Below are 26,709 nucleotides of genomic sequence, written 5' to 3'. Positions count from 1 at the left end.
CTAGCGATGCTCTCCCTGATTATCTTCTCATCCTGCTGTAACCAGCTGGAGTAAGGTACAATTTGACGTGGGCAAGAGCAGAGGAATCAAGGTCGTCATTCCTCGGGAGCCTGAAAAATACTTGGGTCTTCTGCTCTCCCATGATAACAGCACTGCAACAACGCTGATTGCAGCACTCGGGGAGGTGACAAAGGGGCAGGGGGGTGGCTGCCCATCACCTCCACTGCCTATATCCAAAGGATATGTGCTGGGAGCAGGATCCCCTGGCCCTCTGCTGGGGATGAAATCCCTTCCCTTCACCAGTCGGTTCCCGCTGGATCCCCCAGATGACTCTGCACCCACGGCACACAGCACTGCCCACACAGCACGCGCTATATGCTGCACATCCCAACCACCCTTGAAAACCTCTCCGATGACCAGCTCACAAATGGATATATTACAAAACCTCCGTGAGTCATTTTCAGGCTTTGCTTTACTTATTTATTTATATTTTTTTAAGCGTGGTTTTAAGCGAGTGACCCAAACCCAGTGCTGCCTAGCCAGGCAGCGGCGCATGGGGGGACGAAGGTTGGTGCTGCATCGCTGACAGACAGCTGCCTGCTGCCCCGCTTGTCGTCACAACAACCCTCGTCCAGGCTCTGAGTCATCTCCTGGAGTCCAGAGGCTGCCCAAAAGCTCGCTGATGACAAGCAGAGCAAGGCTGACCTGCACAGCCTGTGCCGTGCACCCCATTTCTGCTGCGGGGGTTGTGCGCCGGTCGGGGCTGAGCCCAGGGCACGGGCTCCACCAGCTCGCTAAGAGTCCCTGGAGGCTGTACCACCCTAAAGACACCTGAGTCATAATCCCTTGTCCTCCTCCTTCCTCCTGGGAGTGGCAGCAATTTGCTCTTGGCATAGACCTGCAGGAACAGACTCCTAGCCCTGCCGTGCGGCCAGTGGACAAGCCTCTGCCCCGCTGCCCACCTACACCCTGCCCACCTATGGCAGGAGGACGGGAAGAGGGAAAAAAAAAAACCCTGCTGGCTCCTCCACACCCGGGCCCCAGGTCTGGGTAGCTCTGAGGAGTCAGAGGTGGTTTTTCCTGGGCTGGTTTTCTTTTCTTTTCTATTATTTTTTTTTTTTGACAGGGATTTTTCTTGCGGAAGAATTCGTTCTTGCTCTCCATCCCTGACGCGGGAGCGCTGCCAGGCTCTGGTTTTCTCTGGCAGCCTCTCCTTGAAGGTGATCTTCCACCCGAGACGCTGGCCTCTTCCCAAGGCGGCCCCCTTTTAAGAAGGGGCTGCGTGGAGGAGGCAAGATGTGGCTCTCAGCGATTTCCTCTTCGGAGCCAGGGCTAAACGCAGCTCCTGGAGAAGGACCCTTCTGTTTGGAAAAGCAGGTCACCTCCTGCTCTCCTCTGGCTCCCTGATTTAATAACTGGTGTCACGGATGATGAATAACCACTTACCACCTTGGAATCTCCGTGCTGGCAAGTTACGGAGAAGCAAGTGTCTACCCCCAATTCTGCATTTCCTTCCCCTCTGGACTACTGGAGCATGTGCATTAGTTCATTCAGGGATATATTCCTGGTCTCCCCATTTAACCTACTTATCTTAAACTATCTTATCCCATTTGCCCCAGAATTTCTAAAAAGATCCTACCCACGGACAAGATCATGCTTGTGAAATTTTTGTGTGTATTGGTTTAGTTTTGGCAAAGTTAGGAGGTAGTTAAAATGAGACTTATAATGGAAAGCTAGCTGCTAGCGTCTCTCCATAATACATGTCTACCTCGCAGGAGAGTTGTGAGGATTAATTAATTTGTGTTTGTTAAGCACTTTGAGATCCTAAGATCAAAGGTTCTATAGAAATGCAAATTGTTATTATAATGATAAATTCTTTATATGAGCTCATGTGTTTTGCCTTAGAGGCACAGTCTCACCCTGAGTTGCGTAGTTATACACGTAAATCTTCAAACATTATGATGAAAATATACCTCTGAGGGCCTGATCCTTCCCTGTGCTCCAACGCTTCGTGCACAGAGCTCCTTTTGACTTCAGGCAGGTCCTGTGCATGGGACAACTGAAGGGCCGAGGGTGTTTGCCAAACAAAAAGCCCTCTGCGTGCCTCCGGGCACCACATTGAGACAAATTCCTATTCTCACGCCCTGAAGCTGCTGCCAATAGTTACGTCCATCTCGCTAATGAAAGGACTGAGCAGAGCACCAAGTTCAGATCCGAGGTCTGACTCTCCAAAAGCTGAGTTTGTCAGGTTCCTTCAACCTGGGAGAGGAGGTGGAGGCTACGTCCAGCTCAGCCACAACCTGTTGCCATCTGCAGTGGACATAGGACTTCATTGGCACCACCAAACATGCTTCGTGATGCACCAGATTTACTCTCTTGGTCCTTCTGCTGGGTGCTTTTGCAGGAGAATGAGGAACACAGGCTCTCAGGCACTTATTGCACAAGTTGCCCGAGGACAGATGGGTGCACCCCCCTCCCAAACAGAGCTCTCTGATCTTCCTTCCCCCTAGCACAGGCTCAGAGAACCACGCTGCCTGTCCCCAGGCTGTGAGGGCATCCGTCTGTCCTGCTCACCACGTCTGTCTGAAGGAGAGCCAGGAGAAGGGCTGCTGGGCTCTGCAACAGGCACCTTCCATCCCTTCGTGCCCTCCTGGCCTGGCCCCAACACACAGGCACTTCTCTACTCGCACCTTTAATGGATCAAACCATACTTGGTTTAATCTCCAGGTATGGACATCACACCCCTCTCAGTACCTGCCTCAGGACTGCGCTACCCTCCAGGAGAAGTTTCTCCTGATGTCCAACCCGATCTTCCAATGTCACAACCTATAGCCATTGCTCCTCTCTATACTGCCTGGCAATGCCCAGAAGCATTTTGCACCATCTTTGTAGCTACCCCTAAGCTATCCACCTCTGAAATTGCTCTTCCCTAGGTTAAACTAATCCTGAGTTCAACTGCAATCATAATCCAAAACGTGGGGCTTCCAGCTGTGACATGTTGCTTCACGGCCGTTTGCAGCTGATGACACCGGACCAGATGTGCAGTGGCTCTGTGGGTATTGCGTAGGTGAAACTGCAACACTTCCATCTCCCAGAAGATGAACGAAAAGCAAGAAGCCAACACGCTTTCTGTTAAAATTCATTTAACATTTGATCTGTAGTCTCACAGTACTTCTGTTGCATGAAATCCTTTCCAGAAGTGAAATGTCTGCTCCAAATGCTGCACTACTCCCTTCCCCTGACATGGAAAACTTTGGAAGATCTCAGTCTGTGCAGCCTTTGGCTACATGTATACACCTAGCATTAGCACAGACAAGAGTGAACATTTCTCATGTTTAACACATCCAGACTTTACAATCTTCCATATTTTACCCTCGTGTCTCGTTTCTTCCAAAGGGTCTGACGCAGATTTGATGCATCATCCAGGCTATTCACATCTAGCCTCTACACTATCGATTCCTCCTGGTGGAGATGATCACTCAAGCCTAATGTCATAAACCCAGGGAAGACTTCTGATAAGCTTTTTTGTTTTGCATTATGGTAAGGAACAAGATGTCCTTTGCATTCCTGTCACTTGTCTACCTGAAGACAGCAAAAGCCAGCGGAGGAGAAGGCCGTGGTGAAAACAGGGACACCGAGGATGACTCCCAGTCATCCTCACCTGTACCACAAAGCACAAAACACGTGCTGAGAGCTCTGTGTTCAGACACATTAACCAGAAGCCAAGCCTTTGTGAGCAAACATCAGTGGGCACCATGTGCACACACAGCACCCTGCAGGGCCGGGGGATGCACACGGGGGCTTTTCCCTCCCTAACCCCATGGTGCAGGCTGACCTCTGTTTTTCAAGCTAGCTCCTGGGGAATTTTGACATTGTCTTCAATGCCAGCAAGGCGAGATGACTCTATCTAAGCCTGTTTGACCATTACGTGTTGCCTATAGAAGGGATATAGAGCCCTTGTATTACATATAGCGAATAAAAACCTCACAGCCTGCCTCAGCTATGAGGGCTGAGCTCACGCAGAGGCCGACAGCTCGCAGTATCAGGTCTATTTAGGGATGTGCCTGAGAGCACTGGCTTTTTTTTCGGTTTCTTTTTGGTCTCAGATCCCAAAACGTGAAGGAGTGGAGCCGCCCCAGCTGTGGGGTCAGAGCAGGGCGCTTTGTCTCATGGCGCATGCCTGTGGACGGCTCCTTTTGGGTACACGGGGGCTGCTTCCCCCAGCGAAGGCAAATTAGGAAACAGAGTTAGGAAACTGAGCTGTGTGGTGAGGGTTTACGGTAACTTCACGAGGTTTTTGGCCGCCCGCTGCGAGGAGCTGTACGCTCTGTAACCTTGCTGTGGCGAGGGGCTATTTCGGTTTGCTGCTAAAAGCATGTAATACCGTGTTTGCAGCACAAAGAAGCTGCGTGTTTGGAAAACGTGTGGTGAAAGATGTCCGGGATGTGTTTTGGGTACAAATTGTGTACTCTTGGGACTGTTTTTGCACGGCAGGGGCAATGTGTAGCAGGAACTGTGCATGAACAGGGGTGGTGTAGGGCTGCTTGTACAACGGCAGGGACAACGTACAGCTGTTGGCGCACCGAAACGCCATCTCTTATTTAGAAACTGCGAGAAAAGAAGGAAAAAATCGGGGAAACAGGCACAGAGACACACACACCGGGGCCCCCTGTGAGGGCAGAGCCCCGACCCGCTCAGCGCACCTCAGGGGAGGGGCGGGCGGGCTTCAGCGCGGGGGGCGGGGCTTAGGGTTGGTGGGCGGGGTCTGAGCCAATGGGCGTGGCCTGAGGAGCGGTGTGTTCCTCCACGGGGCGTGTCCCTCCGCGGGTGCGGTTTGAGAGCGGTGTAGGGGCGTGTCCCTCCCCGGCGCGTGCTCCGCGCCGCCGACGTCACAATAGCGGCCGCTCGCGGCCCCGGCCCGGCCGCAGCCGCTCGGGGCTGGTTTGAGCTGGTGCGTTGCCATGGCAACGCCGCCGGCCTATAAATAGGGGCGCCGCGCCGCCGGCACCGCTTTGTCAGACGCGGCCGCGCCGCCGCCGCACCTCCGCCTCCCGCCGCTCCGCGCCGCCCCGCGCCGCCCCGCGCCGCCGGGGAGCCGGGCCCCGGCCGCAGGCCTGCCTGAGGTGAGGCCGCGTGGCTGCCGCAGGGCCCCCGGGGATGGGTCGGGGCGCGGGCAGGGGCTGTGGGGAACGGGGAGGGGACGGAGAGGCCGCGCGGGGGGGACGGGAAGGTTCTGGAGGGAGCGGGGCGCTTCTCCTCAGGGGGGGCTCTGAGAGGGATCTGTGGAGAATTAAGCGCCAAGGGTATCCGTGAGCGCAGCGGCTGGGTGTAATTACGGTGTAAATGGGAAATAACGGGGAGGTGGGGCCGTGCGGGAGCCTGCAGCCCGCTGTGCGGCACAGCCCGCGCCGGGCTGTGAGGGGAAACGTGGCTCGTGCGCTGCCCCACGCGGGGAGGGGGCTGTGAACGCCCTCATTAAGAGTTTAATTGATTAAAAACCCCGGGCTGCGTGGCGCGGAGCTGCAGCATCGCGCTGAAGGCGCCCCGCGACAAGGTGCAGGCTGTCTGTAGGAACAAGTGCCCGAGCAGCTTCCCCAGAAGCCTTTAACTTGCTGGCTTCTGAAAGCCGCTTGGGAAGAGCCTTAAGGGCTGACTTTAATCCAGTTTCTGGGAGAATTAACGCCGCATGCGGGGGGGAGGATGAGGATTGCTAGGTTTCATTTCGTTAGAGCTTAGTCGAGTTTGAATCTCAGATCTAGTTTGCGTGGTAAGTGAGAAATTATATTTAAAAAAAAAAAAAATTGGAAATGTCCTTGACAAGTAACCCTTGGCAGTGGCAGTTCAGGTGCCATATGTTTCTGAAGGCTGGGATGAAGTTTTATAATCTCTTGCCCAAGTCATTACGTGGTTGAAGTATAATGGGTTTTAGTGTGCACACTGAATGAAATGAATGATTCTAGCGGACTTTGAACCTTGTTAATCAAAAAAATCTATCAAATGTAACTTAGGTTATCTTGCATGTGTAATAAGTGCCCTTTTTCACAAGAGGGCAAGCAGTGATGTAACTCAAGATTACTGAATACTTTACAGCTGACATAATCCTCAATCCTAATCTGTACGGCTAGATTATGTAGAAAAAGTGCTGAGAGGAGGCAGAGGGCTGGACACAGTTACATGAAACCATATCTTCCCCATGAGTCACTGGCAGCCTTGCGCTGCTGAGCTCTTTACAAAGCAGCACACACTCTGCTTGAGCTAACAGTTGAAGCAGGATGCCGTGCTATATTTGGAGTGCTCGGGAAAAGTGACCGAGGTAACTTGCCGGGGACTTGATAGTCTTTGGGTGGCAGAAGAATGTGCTTTTTGCTCTTTAGTTCTGGGTTTCAGGGGGTGGCTTGCTGCTTGGTTTGTTAACCATATGGATTTACTACAGCCTGCTGTAAAATCTTGTTAAAAAGTGTTACTTGGAATTGCTGTCCAGGCTTTATGTATGTATGCCTGTGCACCACAATTAGGAACCACTGTTCTCGGGTGTATCTGCCACTCCTGACAGCTGAAGTTTTCTTTTAATGTAGCGTGGAGGTTGTGGATAGAACAGGGGAGCTCCAAGCACTGACAGAGCAACTTCAAGGCTCTGCTAGGTGCAGTCAGAACTGCAGTGAGAGTCCAGATGCTTAGTTTGCATTGACCTAGCGAGACTTGTTACTGCTCAGTTCAGTAACATGCTCTAATTCTGTCTCTAATAAGTAGTAAACCCTTTCCCCAGAAACTGGTGAGCTACTGTAGTGCTTAAGAGATATTAGAAAAGTGCTGAGTATGTTGACACAGGCACTAGCCACAACATGAGCAGAAACTCCAGTGTGGAGGTCAAGGAAAATATGCTGGAAGCTTCCAGGGACGGACTAAAAATATTCAATAGCATTTGATATTTTTAATGGGGTTCAGAACATCATACAGTCTATGAATAGAAGATAACTCGTCTTCAATCTGAGAAGGCTCTTTTGTGGAGTGTCTCTTTGGTTCTGATTAAATCTGATGTCATCTGTTTAATGCTGTTAGTGATCTCTATAGAAATCAGTGGTCAGGTAATTGACAATTATAAGTAGTGATCATATAGCAACCATGGATTTGAAATCTTGAATGAATGACTTCAATGAATTAATGCCTTATTTTTGTGTTGTGTTTTTTTTTTCTTTCTGTATCAGCAATTTGTACCCAAGTCCTTCTGCATAAACCCAAAAACTCAGAAATCATGAATAACTTCAGCAATGAAGAATTTGAATTCACCTTCCTTGATGAAGGCTTTACTGCCAAGGATATCCTTGACCAAAAAATAAATGAAGTGTCATCTTCTGTAAGTATGATAGCAAAATGACTGCATTTCACGGTGCTCTCCTCAAATGCTGACCTCCAAGCTTATCTTGTTACCCATCGGTTGTAACTTTGTGTATTTGCTCTAGGATGATAAAGATGCCTTCTACGTTGCTGACCTCGGGGATATTATAAAGAAGCACATACGGTGGCACAAAGCCCTTCCTCGAGTAACCCCATTCTATGCTGTCAAATGTAATGACAGCAAAGCTGTAGTGAAGACTCTTGCTGCTCTTGGTGCAGGATTTGATTGTGCCAGTAAGGTAAGATCTGGACCGTGTTCTGATCTGTGGTAGTGGTGTATGTTCAGCCTCGGGGTGGGTTTGTATCCAGTAAAGCATAACCAAGCACCCTCACTTTAGTTTTATTGATTAATTTGCTTATTCAACTAGAAGTAAAGAGAATCTTTTATGAGTGTAATCTGTTCTTTCTTCAGACGGAAATCCAGCTGGTACAGAGCATCGGTGTCTCCCCGGAGCGAATAATATATGCAAATCCCTGCAAACAAATATCTCAGATCAAGCATGCTGCTAGCAGCGGTGTACAGATGATGACGTTTGATAGTGAAGTAGAGCTAATGAAAGTTGCAAGGGCCCATCCAAAAGCCAAGTAAGTTTATTCTGTAGTTGTTTTATAATTATTGATTGAATTCTTAGGCTAATTAGGCTGTTATCAGCAACTTCTTCTTTAGTTAAAAAGTAATGCAAAATTATGAGAAAGTAGGTCTAATTTCAGCCACTGAAGTCTATAAGTCTGTAGAACTTTCTGACACTAGGAGGAGACAGACAGGAAAGCTTGCATGCTTAAGCTCAGCCTTATTCTAAAGTTAAAAGTGCCTGATAATGATAAATTGTATAGTAGAACTTAAGCATTTGTTTTTTTCCTGTTTCTAGATTAGTCTTGCGCATCACAACTGATGACTCCAAAGCTGTTTGTCGTCTGAGTGTCAAATTTGGAGCTACACTGAAGACAAGCAGGCTGCTTCTGGAGCGTGCAAGGGAACTGGACCTTGCCATTGTTGGTGTTAGGTGCGTTGATAACTGCAAAATGCAGGCATATTCAATAAGACTCCTTTAAGTGATCCCTTTAAGATTTCTTTAATCTACCTGACAATAAAGATGCCTTTGCATGTTGTGATTTGAGTTTTCTATAAACTTATTGACTAACTTATAAAACAGCAACTAATATTTTTCTCTTTGTAGTTTCCATGTTGGCAGTGGATGTACAGACCCAGAGACATTTGTTCAAGCCATTTCTGATGCCCGCTGCGTGTTCGATATGGGAGTAAGTTTGATTCTACTTCATCTGGAACTATTACTCAACTGTTTTGGCAGAACTGAATCAATTGTAAAACTGATTACAGGGTTAAAAGCCTGTTAAGTAACTAATTTCATGCTGGAGTTCTTGAGGTCTTAGCTGAGTGACAGTTCTGCAAAAACTCACCTACAGGTGCAGTAAAATCAGTAGCTCAAAAGGCTGTTACTTGAACCCAGTGAGCTAGTTCTGTTGCTATATTGTAATAGAATGACTTCATGTTGATTTTTAAGCTGAAAAACTCAACTTTTCTTAACACTGTTCTGCTTAATTTCATTTTAGGCTGAGCTTGGCTTCAACATGTATCTGCTTGACATCGGTGGTGGCTTCCCTGGCTCTGAAGACGTCAAGCTTAAGTTTGAAGAGGTACAGCTTTGCTAAGAACTTCTTGGGTTGTGGGATCTTTCTGAATATCATTCTGCATTAAACAAAATACTTTTCTTCTCTTACGTTTTTTCATGGCAGTAGAATTTGTGTGGTCAGAAATAGAGTTTTAGAAGAGAGGGGAATGTATCTGACAACTGAACGTTAGATTGGCTCATAAGGTATTGCTGAATGACTACATGAACAAGCAGAGGCATCAAACCTGTAAAGCAAGCTTTAATTGTGGACTTGACAGTCAGCTGAAAGAAGTTTATGCCAGTGAAGATCATCTTCAGACATTCTAGATCGGTTAAACTTCCATCTAGGAAGGTAGTCCTGAACCCATATGGTTCTGAGTGGCATGAGCATTGTTGCAGCCAACAGGTCAGTGTCTGATCTGTTTTGATCAAAAAGCACATCCAAATCCTGGTTATAATTGTGTAGTTTGCTTTCACACAAATACTTCTGGTGTTAGGAGAGGCAAGGTAGCTGGATATTAACAGGGCTAACTTAAAGCAGCATTGTCAGAACACCTGCCAGTCTGAAGTGGTGTTAAATGACTTACACCAGGAGAGAGCAAATAAATTCCACAAAGTGAATTTTCTGCTAATAACGTGGGCTAATGTCACCTCACTTGTTACACCTCTTAATGCAAGTTGCCTTCTAGTGTAGTGTTGGCTTATGGAAAGCAACAAGAGCAAGTGCTGTTGTCACTGGGCTCCATGGTGTAATGCAGTTGTGCAGCAGTTGGAGACTGGTAACTTCACTGGTAACTTCAGATCTTGGCAGTAACAGTGCTCATGAAGGCAATGTGATTTCAAAGGTGATGACAAAGATTTCTATAGTCTTAAAATCCCATGAGATGACTTCTTGAGGATGCGGTAAACTGTGGATGTTGTGTGATTAGCAGAACCAGAAGTGGACTGGAAATTAAAGTTGAAAGGCAGTCACTTGTGGGTCACTGATGCTGGTTTAATGAGTCTAGGAGGGATGACTTCACTTAAACTTAAGCAGCCAAACTCTCTGTGTGTGGTTTTTTAATCTGCAAGTGTCTGCTTTTGTTTTCTTAAATTTTGAAAATGGAATAAAGCAAAGGCAATCAATATAGTTAGCTACTTGCATATTTTAATCCATGTTTGACTAGCATATTATCCTGAGCAAGAAAGAATGACTTCATCCCAGACTTAAAACAGTATCTGAGTACCTGCTGAAACAGTAATATGTGCAACTGGTTACTCCCTAGATCACAAGTGTAATCAACCCAGCACTGGATAAATACTTCCCTTTGGATTCCGGAATAAAGATTATTGCAGAGCCAGGAAGATACTATGTTGCATCAGCATTCACACTGGCAGTCAACATCATTGCCAAAAAAATTGTGTTAAAGGAGCAAACAGGTTCTGATGGTATGTAAACTTAGACTTAATCTTACTTCCAGTCCAACTGTATGTGTCTTTTCAAGCACTCTTACGGGTGGCTCTGCTTCTTCCAGATGAAGACGATGCGAACGACAAAACGCTTATGTACTATGTGAACGACGGAGTCTATGGGTCGTTCAACTGCATCTTGTATGACCACGCACATGTTAAGCCAGTTCTGCAAAAGGTACGGTAATCCAGAAGTATCTCATGCTTGTAGCTTGGCTGTCGGAAATCCTCTTCGCTGGAGGTGCTTCTGTTCACTGCTCCCTTCACGCAGACAGAATTTGGCAGTAAACTTCTGAAGCATGCAGTGGAAGTAATTTGGAGCCAAGGGTGTAGAAGGAACTGCAATCATCTCTTCCTCCTCTTAGAGGAGAAATTGAATGCTGTGCATGTATCAGTTACGATATTACTTCTGGAAGCTCTGTTTTGGCTGTCAAACTAATTATCCTCTTTCCTTTAGCGGCCTAAACCAGATGACAGCTGCTATTCCTGCAGCATATGGGGACCAACGTGCGACGGCCTCGATCGTATTGTTGAGCGCTTCAACATGCCAGAGCTGCAAGTTGGTGACTGGATCCTGTTTGAAAACATGGGTGCCTACACTGTTGCAGCAGCTTCTACTTTCAATGGATTCCAGAGGCCAACAATACATTATGTGATGTCAAGGCCAGCATGGTTAGTAACTGAAATGTGTGGGAATAACTTGATCCATCAAGTGCTTTTGGTACAGAAACCACAGTTTGAGTCAGTTGGCAGTTCCTTAACAAAGCTGTGGTGCTGGAGTCCTTGAAAAACTTGATTTTGGTGTGGAGGGCAATGCCTTGGAAGGCTTTTGCAACATTAGCAGAGCAATCAGTGCTACCAGTTGTTTTTTCTCTGATGTACTTTTGTCTAGATGCCCTTTTAAAGGGACAGTGCTTGGAGTTTTTTCATTAACTTGGGTTTCTAGTTTCACTTTGTTTGGTATAACCCAGTGATTACAGATTCTGTAGCCAATTTTTCTGCCCAGCAGTCAGTCACCACTCTGCTATTACGCTGTCTTCTAAACTGACAGCTTGCTAAATCCTGACTGTAAGGAACAGGAATATAAAACCAGTTCTTATCTGTGTAGCCTCACAGTGTGTTCTGTTTGGGAGCTGTTTGTTGACTTAGGTTGGGCTCTGGCTCACTGCCCAATGCAGTGTGTTAAATTTCAACAGGAAGTTACTGCTCAGGTAAGTGAGGAAAGCAGGATTACCTCTGGAGTACCAGCACACTGTGAAATTGCACTTTTATAGGGAGTAGCTGAAAGCAACCTGGATACTCTTCGATGTGAGACAAGTTAATGGATTGAGTCTTCTATAAAAGTGTCTTTTCATAAGAGGAAGTCCTTACCTCTGTACTGAAGTTTGCTTGTTAAAGTGATGGAAAGCATTTGGGCAGCAGTATTACCCAAAAGCATGATTAACTTCTTCCCAGATTTTTTGAAAGAACTTCAATCTGGAGGAGTTCTGATGATAAAAGTAAGAGGAAGTTTCCTCCGTTCTTCTGTTAGCCTTGCCTTCTGTATAAGCAAGAGTTGTATTGTCTTTTTTTCCGCTTTAATGATACCTTCAGTCAACTGGAGCATTCCCTAAGCCACACAAAGCTTTAGGCTTCCTGTAAGAGCCCAAACTTGTCTGGCTGAACTACAGCTGGCTCTGCAGAAGAGTAATTGGCTTTTTCACTGTAGCACTGTGTGTCTGTTAAGATGTAATATTTGTGCTTGGGGCATATTGAACTTGAATAAGCCAACATAACTGTTGTCCACGGCTGTGGCCTTCTTTCTACCCTCATATTTCTACCCTCATATATGACCTCTTAGGTTTTATTTTTTGCCAAATAAGACCACTAGTATAAACTGCCCCTTAATTGTAGGGAGTGTATTAGTGAGATTTATGCTGCAGACCTCTTTAGCACAGACAAAAGCTTTTTGCTATGCATTTATGTATATGTGTACAGCAAAGTTCGTGGCTTTTAACTGGAAGGTGTAAAGGACAAGCTGTTTGCATGGGTTGAAGTAAAAGGTCAGAGCGTGTACCACATGGGCAGCTGGATGGTGAACACAGCTTCACCTTGCACGTACTGTAAGATTACAAAGTCAAAGTTCTGTAGTTGTTAGTAACCAAAATGTTTTATTACATGTTGTAGTGAAATAGCCTTTTGACTTCTGTTTTTTCTTTCCAGGCAACTAATGCAGCAGATCAAGGAGCAAGGGTTCCTAGCTGAAGTGGAGGAGCAGGATGTTGCTAGTCTGCCACTCTCTTGTGCCTGGGAAAGCGGGATCGAATATCCAGCGACTTGTGCTTCAGCTAGTATTAATGTATAGATAATATTTAGTAACTAACTGCAAGTTTAGTCAATTTAGGGCATTTGGGGGACCATTAACTTAATTCTTGCTAGAATTTTTAAGTGTTTTTTTTTTTTTTTAAAGTTTAGGTTTGGCATAAATGCAACAAAAATGACTAGGAGATGGGTCACATTTATCTGTGTTCCTATGGAAACTATTTGAATATTGTTTTATATGGATTTTTATTCACTTTTCATGTATGCTACTAAAGACTGACCCTCAACTGTCAAACAAGTATTTGTAGCTTGTGTATGGCAGAATGGGCTAAGCTTAGTGTTTTGTGACCTACCTGTTTTAAAATAAAGTATATTGAAATAACTGGCCATGATTGGTTAATCTGCAGCAAATTTCTCTTAGGTGGCTCTTGCCATGTAAGTGAAGAGAAAAAACATGATGGGTAGGGAAGTGAACTTGTTTCTTTTCCTATATGTGACCTCAGAAGCTTGGCTAACAGCATAATACTGTGTAAGTTCCCATGGGATCACACCTGTCTTTAGCTATTGAGCATGGGGTTAACAGTAGTGTATAGCAAGTAAAACGTGCAGGTTTTATTCATATTGCTCTGCGATTGGTATAAACTGCTTTGGCCAGGCATAATGACTAGATCATATCTAGTAAGCAATGAGAGAATACAGCACAGGCTCCGTGGTTGCCATTGACAAATTGCTTGTTACATATGGAAGGATCAAAATACACAGTTTCAGCCTCTCTTCCCACTGTGTGGCTGACTACAGTACAATCTTACTTGTGTTTGACACTTGTTCAGGGTTTCAGTATGAAATAGTTAAGGGGTGAGACTACATCCTTTGTGCATGCAATAGAATTAGAAGTTATTTAATAGCAATACAATTAAAGATACTTAATTTATTATTAATGGAAATATATAAGCTTCAGTTCCTAGAGTTAGATGTGATAAGTAGTAACCCGTAAGAGCCATTAGAGGGTATATCTGCTTACTGGAATAGAGTATTCTGATTTATACCTAACTTGATGCTAGTTTACTGCCACTTTTTTTGGCTAAAATAGTAAAAGTATTTTCAGCATATGCTCTGCAGGTCCCCGGTCTGTTCTGTTGGCCATAAAGCCCTGGGCTGCTGGCATACCTTAGCAAATGCTTCCTGTAGTGTAAAGGAAAACCTTAACCAAATCAGTATGTAAATCCTTAACACTTTAACTTAAATTTAAAAGGTCAGCTGAGGGGTTGCATTGCTGATAAACAGGGGATCTAGCAAGATAAGAAATACAAAGCTGTGAAAGCTAATGTTCAATCTTCCTCCTGTGCTTTCAGCAGAGCCTCAGCTCTCCTCTCACTGAATGAGCTGGGTAAACAGGAGCAAGTTACTCATTCCTGCTTCTCTGGAAGCAGCTGAGCTGAAGTCATGCTTTGTTTTTTGAAGTTGCTTCACTCCTAGCTTCAAACTTGTGACTGGAATAGCACTTGCCTGAATTCTCACACATACAGGAGCCAGCTGTTTGGCTACTGACATACCCTTCTGCAAACTGCAGTATGTACGTACAGGAGATACATACAGCCTGTGTCTGCCAACGAAACTCCCTGCAACCAAACCAGGGGTTTTCATTTTGGCTTCTACAGATTCACAGAAACTTGATGATTCTTAGTGTGAAAGCAGAAGTAATGAATGGTAACCAAAAGTCGGTACTGTAACAATTTCACATCTAAATCTTGCTCTGTAAGAGCTAAGTGTGCTTGAACTGGGGAGAAAAAACAGCACATACATAGTAAAAGTACTCCTGGAAGGTCTGCAGGTGTCTGAGGGAACTGTTGGTAAGCCTGTCTGTGGGAATGGGGACGGAAGAGCCAGCTGTAGGGCTGTTGTGAGACCCTAGGTGATAACATCTGCACCATCAGCCAGTGCCAGCACCGATTCTCCTGCCCCGATGGGCAGCCAGCACAATCTGGCTTCCTCCACTCTCAGCCAGTGGAGACTGTTCCCAGCAGGTAGTTTGAACACAATAGGGTGTGGAAGCTAATTAGTAAGCTGCCTGAGAGGAATTTGTCAGGCTGCCAATTAGTTTCTTGATCTGCACTTAACTTGATTAGTTGTTTTAGCTGTTTCAATGTCTTTTGTCTCAAAATTCCATCTGCTTCTCTCTGCTGGAGGCTGGAACAGTGGCAACACGCTAAGCATTTTGATGAGCTCGGTGATGTTCCCTAGAAGAGATGTAGCTGGCCTCAGCTTGCCACCTTCTACAACAGGTACATCGTAGCTTCAGCTGCAGCTCTGTAAGATGCGAGTAAGGAGAAGAATATCGAGTGCTTAAGAAGAATGTTGGTTTTCTTGTGCATCTTGTATGTAAAAATCAATGGGTTTTACTAGATTATTGCTAGTACTTGTAGGAATAATAAATCTTCACAGTAACAGTGGTGTGGTTTTAAGCAGGACACAACTTTGTCATCTTAATTTGGATTGTGTTGAGCAGATGTTCTAGAACGTCAGGTGTTGACTGTATAAACCTGATCTCACAGCAGCCATAGCCCGACTTCCATAGGATCTTAGTGCTCCATTTCCACTTTTTTTTATGGACGTTTTATGGACAGAATACCTGAAGTGACAGCAATCTGTTGCATGCTAAATCAGACTGTCCTGACTGTGGGGATTACCTGTGTACCATCCACACTGGGAATATGTTTATTACAGCAAACTGGAGCACTGTGTAGTACAGCAAAGCTGTAACCAAATCAGCAGCCAACTGCTGTGGTTTATTTTCCTTTCCTTTCCCCAAGTCCTGGGCCATCAGAGCCTTTGCTCTGGTCAACACAGCTCTCCTGCTCCTAACGTTTCTGGTGGCCACTGCTCTCATTAACATCAGTAGTAACATTTGGGGTCACTCTTTGAAAGAAGGGGGCAATACCTCAATGAAATACAAACCCATCGCCCTGAGATCAGGCTGTGGCTTCTCAGCTCCCCGTTCCTCACTGAGCGGTGAAGCTGCCTGAGGTCTGAAACAAATCTGAGACTCCTTCCATAAACCCACCTGTGGCTCTGCCTGGCCTGTACTGGAGTCAGCCACCATTCTTTGGTGCAAAAGTGGTTTCATATAAAAAAAAAAGAAAAATAGTTGACAAACACTGATCCTCTAAAACCGCATCCTCCATCCTGGCAGCTGGAAAAGCAATGGTGGGAGCGTGTCAGCGAGGGTGGAGAGTACCGCAGCTGAGGGAGCAGACGGGGAGCAGGCTGTAAGAGACAAGCAGGTAGTGTGCTGTGGAGCAGACTTCCCTCATGCTATTGCACAAGCACTTAACTCACAATTAAGCTGCTAATTTGTGGGCTGCACATCAAAACCCTGGCCTTACGGACAAGCAGTGGGTGAGTGCAAGTCACCCTAGGCCTGCAGAGCTGCTCTGGGCACAGCTCCTGCAGGCTCCAGGACCAAAGCTGGGGCACAGCTCACCTCACAGACCTCCCCACCAGTGAACGTTACCATTTAAACTGGTCTTTCATGGCTAAACACAGCATCAATTTGCAGTGAGACTGAAAGGGAAAGATTTTCCCTACCAGATCAAAGCCCACCCTCTCCCCCATCCCCAATAAAATAAAATCATTACTCAAAAGTATTGTGTGAAGATCTTAGGTTAATACGTTATTTGACTGTCAAAAAGGAAAAGGACATCAGTAATTGCAATGGTAATAATTATTAATTTTCTCTTGAAATAAGCACTGGCTGGTGCCAGAAGAAGAAAGAGTGATTTGCTTAACAGAAGTGTCCCTGCTTTGGCCATGCCTCCTCACCTGGTATTGAAGGCAATTGGTGTCCTGTTGGCTCTGCTGTGGTTTCAGTACCATCATGGTTTTGGCTGGGACAGAGTTGATTTTCTCCATAGAGGCTTGCGTGGTGCTGTGCTTTGGGTTTAGGGTAAGAATGATGCTGCACACGGGTGGCTGAGCTGTGGCAGAGCAGTGCTCACACTGCCCAGGGCTGTTCTGCTCCTCACTGCCCTGCCAGCGAGTACCTGGGGGGGCACACGGCCAGGACAGGTGGCCCAGGCTGGCCAAAGGGATGTCCCACACCACGGGGTGTGATGCTCAGCAACAGAACTGGGGTTTTGTCTTCCCCTGAAACCTTTCCACACACTGAGCCCCGCTGGCCAGGCAGTGGCTGACACCTGCCTGCCGAGGGGAAGCAGCGAACGGGTTCCCTGGTTTGTTGGCTTGCACAGGCAGCTTCTGCTTGCCCTAGTAAGCTGTCTGTGTCTCAACCCATGAGTTCTCCCACTTTAACCTCTCCGATTCTCTCCCCATGGCACCTGGAGAGAATGAGCAAGAAGCTGGGTGGCGCTGAGCTGCCTGCTGAGGCCAACCCAGAAGTACCCACATCACAAATGCCTTCAGTATAAATTCATCCTTAGCTATTTAAAACACAGCATTTGGCTATACTGGAAACAGACTAAGAACAGAGAGCACATTTGGGGCTGGCACTTATATTTGGGCAAGTTTTGCTACTGGTTTTCAGCTGACTTTGTGGTCCTCTGTGCTGAAGCCAACCCTCCTCTTCCTTTCCCTCATTTCAGGGAGCTGTTCCCACAGTATTCCACAAGAAAATAAAATTTAAAAAAATGCTTCCCTTCATGGTTATAGCATTCAATTCACACTCAAGGGTATCATTTTATTACCACACGGTGGCCAGCTTCAGGAACAGAGCTGGATATGGGCACTTGGTGGGCTTCAGCATCACCCGTCTCTTTGGCTCCCAAGCTCGGAGTCTGGGGAGCAGCTTTGTGGTGGCAACAAGGTATTGGCCCTATGCTGGCACTCTTGCAGCAAATGGGGTAAATGGTTTGCCACAATAGTGTGGATGCAGTTTTCAATAAGGTAGTGGAGGTGCTGCTGCCTTTTCTGAGGACAAGAAGGAAAAAAAAAAAGACATATATGATGTGGTTAAATAAAAAAATTCCTGCTTAGAAACTCCTCTTCCTCACTGTTAATTATAGTTCATAAGCACTTCGCTGTCCCATCCCAGTAACTATTTCTCAGCAATGACTCTTCCTTCCAGCTGAAACCCACATTAAACCATTCGAGCATCCGACCAAAGTGAAAAGCAGAAGAAAAACCCAAGTTGCCACCGAGACCTGCTGATTCTGGGGAGGGAAATTCCTCACTCAGCCTCCCAGGCTGGCTGGGGCCCGTGTGCCTGTGCCACGGGTGTTTTGTGCCCCCGCGGGGCAATGATGCCCAATAGAGAGCAAAGGAGAGGAATCTCTCCCTGAGATTTGGGAGATCCGCCCCGAGATAAGGCCGGGCTGAGGAATTTACCAAGCAAAAGCCCGCAAGATGGAGCTCGGCTCCAAAGGCATCAGAAAGTTTGTCTGATAGAGGCAGGGGAATGTGGAAAGCTTTCAGCCGACTCCCACACTCCCAATGCAAGACTGCACCACGAGCAAGAAGCATTAGAGGGAACAAACACAAATGAGAAAGTGCAAGGGAAAAGTGCACACAAAGGAGTCATTAAGCTAAAGTCATGACTAAAAAGCAAAAACCCACGCAAAAATTCCCCATCTTTTAACAGAAATGGGAAACAGAGGGTTTGGGGACTTTTACTATCGGGACACTTCAGAAGTGGTGACTTTTATTTGTTTAAGGCTGTTACCTCAAATATCCCCTCATTTTCCAGCTTTCTGCTTGGAGTCCAGCCCAAGGCTTGGCTCTCCCAGTAGTTATTTCAGCGATGTTTTAATTTGCCTCTATTGCTCCTGGGCTTAATTTAGGCTCTCTGCTGTCAGGGTTTTTTGCTGGGGTAAGTACTGACTCATGCCATCTTCCTTAATGCAGCTTTGGGGAAACAGCTGATTTAACCAAGAGGCAGAAGACACAAGCTGGGACCATGGTGGTTAGGCTGGGTGGCAGAAGTCTCCACCACAAGGACACAAGGCTCAAGACAGTTCCTCACCCAGGAGCCTCGACCCTCACAAGGTGGAGATGAGCCCCCCTGAAGCACTTTCCATGGGGCTCTCCCCTGTCCCCAGCTGAATGTGCCACTCGTGAGATGTGGGAGCACCATTCCCACTCCCTCCTGGGCCAGACAGTGGCTACAGATGCTTCAGGGAGCAAAAGGCTTCAAAAGCAGAGACCCAACCTGAGCCTCAGGTTTAGGATGCTCGTGAGAGTGAGGTGCTGGGTGGAGGGATGCAACTCAGCAAGCACAGCCCCAAAATTCTGGCTAGATCTGAGCCCATGGCCATGGGGAATGGGGGAAGAAGTGAATTCTCCTGCTCTGGTTTGCTGGCTGAGCACCCTGGTACGTTCACCATGAAACAGAACTGGAAGGGGGATGCCCAGAGGTACTTGAAGATTTAGGAAGCAGCCCATGAGCAGCATCTTCAGGACACCCCCTTTGAGGAGCTAAGCTAGGGAAACTCAAGCTCACAAGTTTAGCTTATAATGGAGAGCTGGATCCAGGCACGTCACTACCTCATCCCTCTCCTCCTGCAAGGTAGCATCCATGGGAGCTTCTCTTAATGAGCATTTAAGATGACCACGTCCTGGCCCTAAGTACTGCAGCAAGCAAGGCAGCATCCTCAGAAAAGGAGGTGAAGAGAAAAAAAATTAGACCTTAATTATTTTCTTTCGGTGGCTGGGAAGAGGAAAGTTGCAGAAAACTGGCAATATGAAGGGGAAAAGCAGCAGCAGGTGTGGGTGCGAGGGCTAGGTGGCAGCAGCAGCTCATGGGACCGCCTGCCTCGCCTCCCTGCTCACCAAATCCCGGGCAGCCCCAGCACAGGGAGGGAGTTTGGTGCTATCAGCACTGACCTCCTCTGGTCCTTACCTCTCCAGCTTTGGTGGTGGTGGGGAGGGAGGAGGAAGGCAGGGAGCACCAGGAGAGCTGGTACTCAAAAAGTGGCCTGGGAGAGGCTGGGCGCTTCCCCATTGCTGTCTGAGGGGGTGATGCCAGAAGGCCTGCAGCAAGGCTGAGCACATCTCCACCAACCTGGCTCTCCAGCACCATCCCCAAAAATGCCCAGGGGCACAGAAGTACCCTTTGCCACCCCCTACACTCCCCAAACCCCTCCATGAGCCTCCTGACGCTGGGGCTCCTGTGCCTGAGCAGCAAGTGCCAGCAGGAAGCAGGAAGGGATAAAAATCTTCCTTGACCCTGCTATTTCTGACCTAGAGTTTAAAGTGGTACATTGCTAGTGCCTAGGGAGATGTTTTGTGCTGAGAAATGGTGGCGTGTTTATCTGTGGGAGAGGTGGAGCAGCCAAGGCGGTGTGGGCTGAAGAGAAAGGAGCCCTCACACACCACCAGCGGGTGTTCGGCGCCCTCAGGCCAAAGGTGCACAAATTCCCCAACTGGTGCCATCTGAAGGGGCAGATGGGCTGACCGAAATGTCCCCTGCCAGCGTGGAGCAGATGGGAAGCTCTTTGGCACGGGCCTGACACGACATGGCCATGGGTACCAGCTGCCGAGGCCTGGAGGCTCCGGGCCCAGGACACTGCCATGGGGGCAGGCCCGGCAGCCCTGGCTCTGCCCCAGCAGCTGAAGGAGGTTTCGGAGGCCACTGTAGCCCTGTGTGATGCTCGGTTCACAATTCAGTAATATCCCAAACCCAAAGGCTCCCCAAAAGCCCAAAGCATGGTATAGATTGTAGGGGGCCTACAGGAAAGCTGGGGATTGACTCTTTGTCATGGGGTGTAGTGATAGGACAAGGACTATTGGCTTTAAACTACAAGAGGGTAGGTTTAGATTCGGTACTAGGAAGAAATTCTTCACTCAGAGGGTGGTGAGGCACTGGCACAGGCTGCCCAGAGAAGCTGTGGATGCCCCCATCATCCCTGGAGGTGTTCAAGGCCAGGCTGGAAGGCCTGTGGTTCTGTGACTGAGAATTTAGCTGATACTTTCAGATCTACCCAAAGTGATCCCAACATCATGCTTATTTGGCCTTCTTTATTGTTTCTGAACAGTTAGGACTTTCCTTTGTTTCTGACTACTTTTTTTTTTTTTTTTTTTTTTTCTAGTCAATACTAGGCAATATAAGTTATATTTTCACTGTCCAGTCAGCAGCACCGAGAAGCACCAAGCTTTCCACCAGCTCTGGTTTTATCCCAGACAATTCTGTATCACTGGAAAACTTTATCCCACTGCCTCTCTCCATCCCTTTCCAGATCATTTAACGATGCCTTACTGTAAAGACCGGTAACAGATTAATGAGGCAAGACCTTCATTTGTAAAAGCCCATTTTGTCTCTTCCCTAATAAATCAAATTTATCCCACGATCTGCAATGTCTGCACTTGGCTGCAGTTTCCACCAGCTTTTTCTGGTTCAGACATCAAGCTTAATGCTCTGGAGTTTCTGTGACTGTCCCTGGAGTCATTTTAAAAAATATATATAATAATCTGGTATCGTATTTGCCAAAAGCTGATAAAAATGAGAGGTTACACTTATCTTCCTGCACTTGTAGTGCACTCAGGTGGATACCACCTGATCCCAGCAATTTGCTGCAGTTCCTTTTAACGGGCTGCTGTAAAACCTTTCCTGTGGCATTTCAGGTTGGCACCGCTGCTCTGACATCCACAGTTGGGGGAAATCGTTGTTTCCACCTGGACGCCTGGTTAAAGAAATAATGAGTTTTTGCAACTCGGCTTCTCACTTCTACGCTGACTTCCTGAGGTGGCTCCTCACGTGCACTGCAGCAGGATTTGGTCCCTGCTGGAGGCGGGGGGCTACAAAGTCATCCAAAACGGAAAGTAAGGTTTTTCTGCAAGAGAGTGGAGAAGAAAGAATACCCTTTGGTCCTTTTTGGGTGTTGCCATGGCAACTGAGGCTGCCCCAGCCTGTGCTGCCTGGAGAGCATCACCTGGGTGCCAGGCGGTGGGCGCAGGAGGGGCCGTGCAGAGGCACAGAGTGGGCAGCAGCTCCCTTACAGGTATCACGGGAAGGCACCTCACTCCGATGAAATCAATTACAAAACCACACTTTTTCTGCTTTTCTTTCTGCTTTTCTTTTTCACTTTTTTTTCCATCACTCCTGCAGCTTTCAGTGGTGCAGCCTGTGATGCCTCGGCCCCAAGTGATATTGGGATTTCGGCAGGGGAGCGGGTGACCTGCTCAGGTCGTGGGGGGACACTGGGCTCGTGGCAGTGTGACTGCTGGCCGGCTGGTATCACCCGAACCTCAGGGAGGGATGGCTCTGAAATCTCCTTCCCCAGGTCCCCCAGCAGGCACCAGCCCTGCTTGCTGGCAAATATCAATAATTCAGAAGGGCAGCAAGCAGCAAAGGAATACCCATGGCTGCGCAACACTAACATCTGAATTATCCGAGTTTATTTTATTTTCTCCAAGGAAAGAGTGTGCAGTGTTTGTGTTTTGTTCCTGGTTATTAATGGCAGATTAATGCAGCTGCGTTGCGCTCACCTTTCCCCAAGGAGCGAGCTGTCAGCGCTGCGCCTGCTGCCAGCCACAGCCACTTGGATGTGGAATCGGTGATTTACCCCAAAATGGGTCCAGGGAAGTAGTGAAAAAAAGGAATAAAGAGAAGGAAGGAAACCTAAAGGTTTGGCAGCAACCTGGCTCGTGGCTGAGCGGGGCCAGGTGGGAGGAAGGCATCCTGCGGGGAGAAGTTCCCAGCACGGGATCCTGCCGAGGTGACACGTTTGCACTTTGAAAGAAAAGAGCAGGGGAGGTTTAGCTCGGACATCAGGATGAATTTATTCATGGAGAGGGTGGTGAAGCATTAAAAGGGGCTGTGCAGGGAAGTGGTGGAGTCCCCATGCCCGGAGGTATTCACTTCTCACCTTCAGAGAAGAGACTGCTCCCTCCAGCTACATCCCAACCAACAAAGACTTCATTTAGGATAAACCACTTCTCCATCAGGACAAGCCGGACTGCTGTCCATCTGTCCAAACACCCCATGCTGGCTGTGGACTTACCCCTTCCGAGCCTCTGGGACAGCTCCTCGCCTCCTCCTTGGGGCTGGTGGCTCCTGCCTTGTCCCCACACTTGGCAGGAACCCAGGGACCCCCAGGCTGGGACCTCCAGGAGAGCCTCTGTGGGTGCTAACTTCATTCGGGAGGCGATGGCATGATTTAGGATTAGCCTAACGGGGCCTGCGATTCCTAAAGAAGAGCCTGAATTGATGTGGTAATTAGCCAGAGCTTTCGGAGGCAGTGCTGGGTATCTCCATGGTGAGAGAATAATTACGCAGCTTATTAAAGCGAGGTAAAAATTGACCTGTTGATGGGGTTTTATTTATTTATTTTGAGCCAAATTCCACTTTTGCTAAGTTAAACTCACGGCCTCGGAGGGGCTCGTCCCAGCAGAGCCGAGATGTTCGAAGTCAGCTAGCGGCCGTGGGTGCCCAGCTCCAGCATCTGGAGCAGGTCTGGTTAAAGGCTGGGAATGCGGTGGAAAAAGCAAGAAACAACCTAATAAAAAAAGAAACATGGGACCAGAACCTGCTTTGGCTGATCAGACACCTCCAGATGTCCCTTCCGACATCAGCCCTGCTGTGATCCCGTGGTTCTGTGAGAGGCAGAAGGAGTGGGCTGGGGGAGATGTTGGGGAGCATCACCATGTATGCTGTGGAGAGATGTGCAGGCAGATGGACCCAGCTGTAGGGCACGGTCCCATCTGCACGTGGTGGCCGTCAACAAGCCTTCCCTCCTGGACATCTCAGCACATTTTAATACAAAAATTGCAAAGCCAAAGAAATAGGATTTTTTTTTTCTCACCACTAGAAGTCAGCTTTTGTTTGTTTCCCCCAAAACACTCAAAATGGGCTTTTTGTAAGATTTTTTTCTTTTTGAATGAGAACAGTTTGGGTTTTGTCAGTTACTCAAACTTGCTATTCACCAAAGACAGAGGCGGAAACCAGGACAGATGTCAGAAAAACCTGAAAAAAGGACCTCCCAGACTCAGACAAACAATGAGAAAAAAGACTTGATGCATTTCTGAATGCTACATCGAGACAAATTTTAACATCCTCGCTACCCAGAGCAAGGGGACATGGTGCAGCACCCGAACAAAAACACGCCTGACTCATTTTAGGATCCCGCAGACCTGCCGCGATTCAAATGCTGCGGTCCCCTCGGGGGCACGGTCCCGCAGCAGGCACAGGGACAGTTCCGCACGCTTGCCCAAGTGTGGCTGCATGGCTGAGCCCGGGGTGGCCGCTGCACCTCTGCCGCAGCACCCTGGGGTCCCCTCGGGACCTCCATCCCCCAGCCACCCATCCCTTGCGAGAAGAGCCTCTCATGGAAGCTCATCTGTGGTGAATTCAGTGCTTTAGCACTTCCCTGCATGAGCAGCGAGGCTGCCAACGGGCTGAAAGCAACCACCAGACTCCGTGTGTTGTGTTTTTTTTTTCCCAATACCTTTTTTTTAATTTTTCCTTGGCTTGCAGATTCCCAAATAGCTTCGGTTTCAGGGCTGCGTCCATCCACAGGGCGTTGCAGGTGGAAGGCAGGTTGGTTTCACGGCTCAGCTCTGAATTTCTGCGGAAACAAAGTGATGAAGGCGCTCCTCAGCACTGACATGAGGCTGTATTTTGTGCTGTACTGACCTAACAGTGCATTTCTATTTGGATTTAGTACAAACACAACTTTTTTATTTATTTAATAGTGAAAGTCAAAGCAGTCAAAACGCATCCCGGACAGGGCAGGGACGGGGAGCCACCTTCCACCAAATAGGTGACGACACAGATTTGCTGTGGGGGTGAAAAGAAGACAGCTATGGACAAGAAAAGTAGTCTTTTATTTCAATTGATATTTCTTGGCATTAGGCAGATATTAAATAACACTGGAATGCACGAGACTAGTAACGTATCGACAGCGAGAGGGAGGAGGAGGTGCAGCGAGGTCGGGAAGAGCGGTGCGAGTCACGTCACCTCATGTCACTCAGAAGCCATTTCACGCAGCGACCACCATAAAGTAGGACTCCACTGAGAAATACAAAACGAGGATTGCTCCTTTCGGGGCTGCCGCTAGGACAGCAAGGCCGGAACAACCGACAGCGAGAACGAACGAAGATTGGCATTCAGTAATTAAACAGAGTGAGATATCCACGAACTGCGAGTCATGCATCTCTTCTGGAACGGCGGCGGGCTAATGCATAAATACCACGAGAAAACAATCATCTCCAAGAGCGGAATAAATCACAGACAACTAGAAGAAACAAAGCTTGAAGTCTATTGTATGCCTTAAATAGATGACCTAAATATTTAAAATTTTACTTCACCATATATATATAATTTATATATATATTAAAAGAAAGTAAAGACCATTAGATAAGTGCAAGCAATTTTCCTCAAAAAGAAAATTGGAACCATGCCCAGGAAAGCTGCGTTTTTGTTGTTTTATTTTTTTTTCCTTTTTTTTTTTTTTTAAACTTTCTACTCCGTTCAGTCCACCTTTTTTTTTTTTTCTTTTTTCTTTTTTTTTTTTTTTTTCAACATAGTCATTTCCGAAGCAAAATAAATTACCTGCCATCTGCTACGTCGGGTCAAAGTCCTACCTAGCGTCTTCCTGGGACGAGGGGAACAACCATCTTCCTTCCAGCAGGCTAAGCGAAGTGGTATCTGACGGGAGATCGGAACCCTTTGGATCTGCATGTAAACATACCTTCAATTTACCCTTAACACGTGCAGAGTGAACCAAAACATTACGGGAAAGCAGAAATGGAGCTGCCGAAGGAGAGCTGCACTGGTGTTAGTGAGGGGCGCGAGGGCTGTTTTCACTCAGACACACACAATCTGGCAATGGTATCTTATCCGCTAACTGTTGAGGAATGATTGAGAAGGCATCCATTCGCGAGCAAAGCTTGAAGGACAAGCCGAGATTCTGGTTGCAAACTGTCCGCTTTGTATCAGAATTGACTCGCGCTGCTGGGGTCGCACTGTAACAACCGCACGATGGAGGGATCGCTCTTGGCACCTTTGATGAACTCCTCCAGGGACAGTTTACCTTCAAAGGAGGACAGGCAAAACAGAAGAGAGGAAAAAAAAAGTCATTCGTTGCTGCCACTCACTGTAGATTAAAAAAAACCCTGCACAGAAGCAATGCACGTATATTTAATCTATTGCAAATGCATCTCGGGGAATTTAGTGCAATGCACGGCAGCCAAATCCTGCTCAAGCCCTTAAGCCTGGATGCATTTTTCTTCTGCAAAACAATCTAGCGTAAAAACCTGTCATTTCTCATTTAAAAAGACAGCGCCGAATTAAAAATGAAATAAAAAATACAACTGTTGTAATATCAGCAGCTTTCTGCCCCAGAACTGGGCCGTACAAATGGCACAAAACAAGAACAGGAGGTGTGGTACCTGCCTGTGTGTGCGCTTTGCACGCAATGCTCCCAGTGCTGTGCTGTGTTCAACCTAACCGTGCCAAATCTCTCTGCTTTCACCGCTCAGTGTGGGCAGTGGCCGCCCCTGTTGCTCCTCCAAGCCCCTCGCTGCCTCCCTCCTGCTCCAAGAGTTCAAGGTTCAATCCTAGTTTCTGGCTAATGTCTCCAAAAAAATTGTTTTCTTCACTTTTTGTAGTCTGAAAAAGAGCGCTCCTAACGATCAGGCAGCTTATTAGCATTTCCCTTTCCTTGCAGTGCTGAAAAGCAGCACACAAAGAAGCTTTTAGCCGTGTCCCACGGCCGAGTGGGGCAGAAGGAACATTTCAAGCCACCGAGAGGTGCAGCAGATCCATCCCTGGCTCCCCGGCAGGGAGCGAGCATTGCTAACGTGGGAGCCTGCACCAGCCTCTCTCCGTTACCTTTCCCCCCTGCAGATTTTGTTGTTTGGCAGCGCGTGGCTCACGGGGCGATATTTTACCAGGAACAAGCTGCCTTTATCTCAGCGACAAGGTGCAGCAGATGGAGGATGCATAGAGCAGCTTTCGCTGTACATTTTGTCATGAAATGCTCTA

General features: G+C 47.5%; 2 protein-coding genes across 5 annotated transcripts in view; one reads left to right on the top strand and one right to left on the bottom strand.

Moving 5' to 3' along the window:
* Positions 1-4,892: 4,892 nt before the first annotated feature.
* On the top strand, positions 4,893-13,669 carry ODC1 (ornithine decarboxylase 1). Its single transcript, XM_082757779.1, has 11 exons — positions 4,893-5,123; positions 7,206-7,354; positions 7,461-7,634; positions 7,808-7,980; positions 8,265-8,399; positions 8,574-8,655; positions 8,968-9,051; positions 10,292-10,454; positions 10,541-10,653; positions 10,933-11,147; positions 12,678-13,669. Exons 2-11 carry the CDS (start codon positions 7,253-7,255, stop codon positions 12,817-12,819), a joined length of 1,383 nt encoding a protein of 460 aa, XP_082613905.1. The 5' UTR covers positions 4,893-5,123; positions 7,206-7,252; the 3' UTR covers positions 12,820-13,669.
* Positions 13,670-24,485: 10,816 nt separating this feature from the next.
* The window catches only part of HPCAL1 (hippocalcin like 1), a 44,204-nt gene continuing 41,980 nt past the window's right edge, over positions 24,486-26,709 (bottom strand). For 2 of the 4 annotated variants that reach the window (XM_082756462.1, XM_082756463.1), the window contains one exon: positions 24,487-25,756. In XM_082756462.1, coding sequence (XP_082612588.1) covers positions 25,659-25,756 — 98 coding nt within the window. In that variant the 3' untranslated portion in view covers positions 24,487-25,658. Of the gene's footprint in view, positions 25,757-26,709 lie in introns of all 4 variants that reach the window. The other 2 variants (XM_082756464.1, XM_082756461.1) reach the window with 2 other exon arrangements.

This window comes from Aythya marila (genome assembly GCF_965140915.1).
Source record: "Aythya marila genome assembly, chromosome: 3".
In the NCBI taxonomy this organism is placed as follows: Eukaryota; Metazoa; Chordata; class Aves; order Anseriformes; family Anatidae; genus Aythya; species Aythya marila.
The sequence above is the reverse complement of the archived record's forward strand: the minus strand, read 5'-3'. Positions and strand labels throughout refer to the sequence as shown.

What these genes read in the sequence shown, in the direction of transcription:
- ODC1 (XM_082757779.1), top strand. Translation starts at nt 7,253, where the DNA reads ATGAATAACTTCAGCAATGAAGAATTTGAATTCACCTTCCTTGATGAA. An exon ending in TAAATGAAGTGTCATCTTCT is followed by an intron (nt 7,355 to 7,460) that starts GTAAGTATGATA and finishes TATTTGCTCTAG; the next exon opens with GATGATAAAGATGCCTTCTA. An exon ending in GTGATGTCAAGGCCAGCATG is followed by an intron (nt 11,148 to 12,677) that starts GTTAGTAACTGA and finishes TTTTCTTTCCAG; the next exon opens with GCAACTAATGCAGCAGATCA.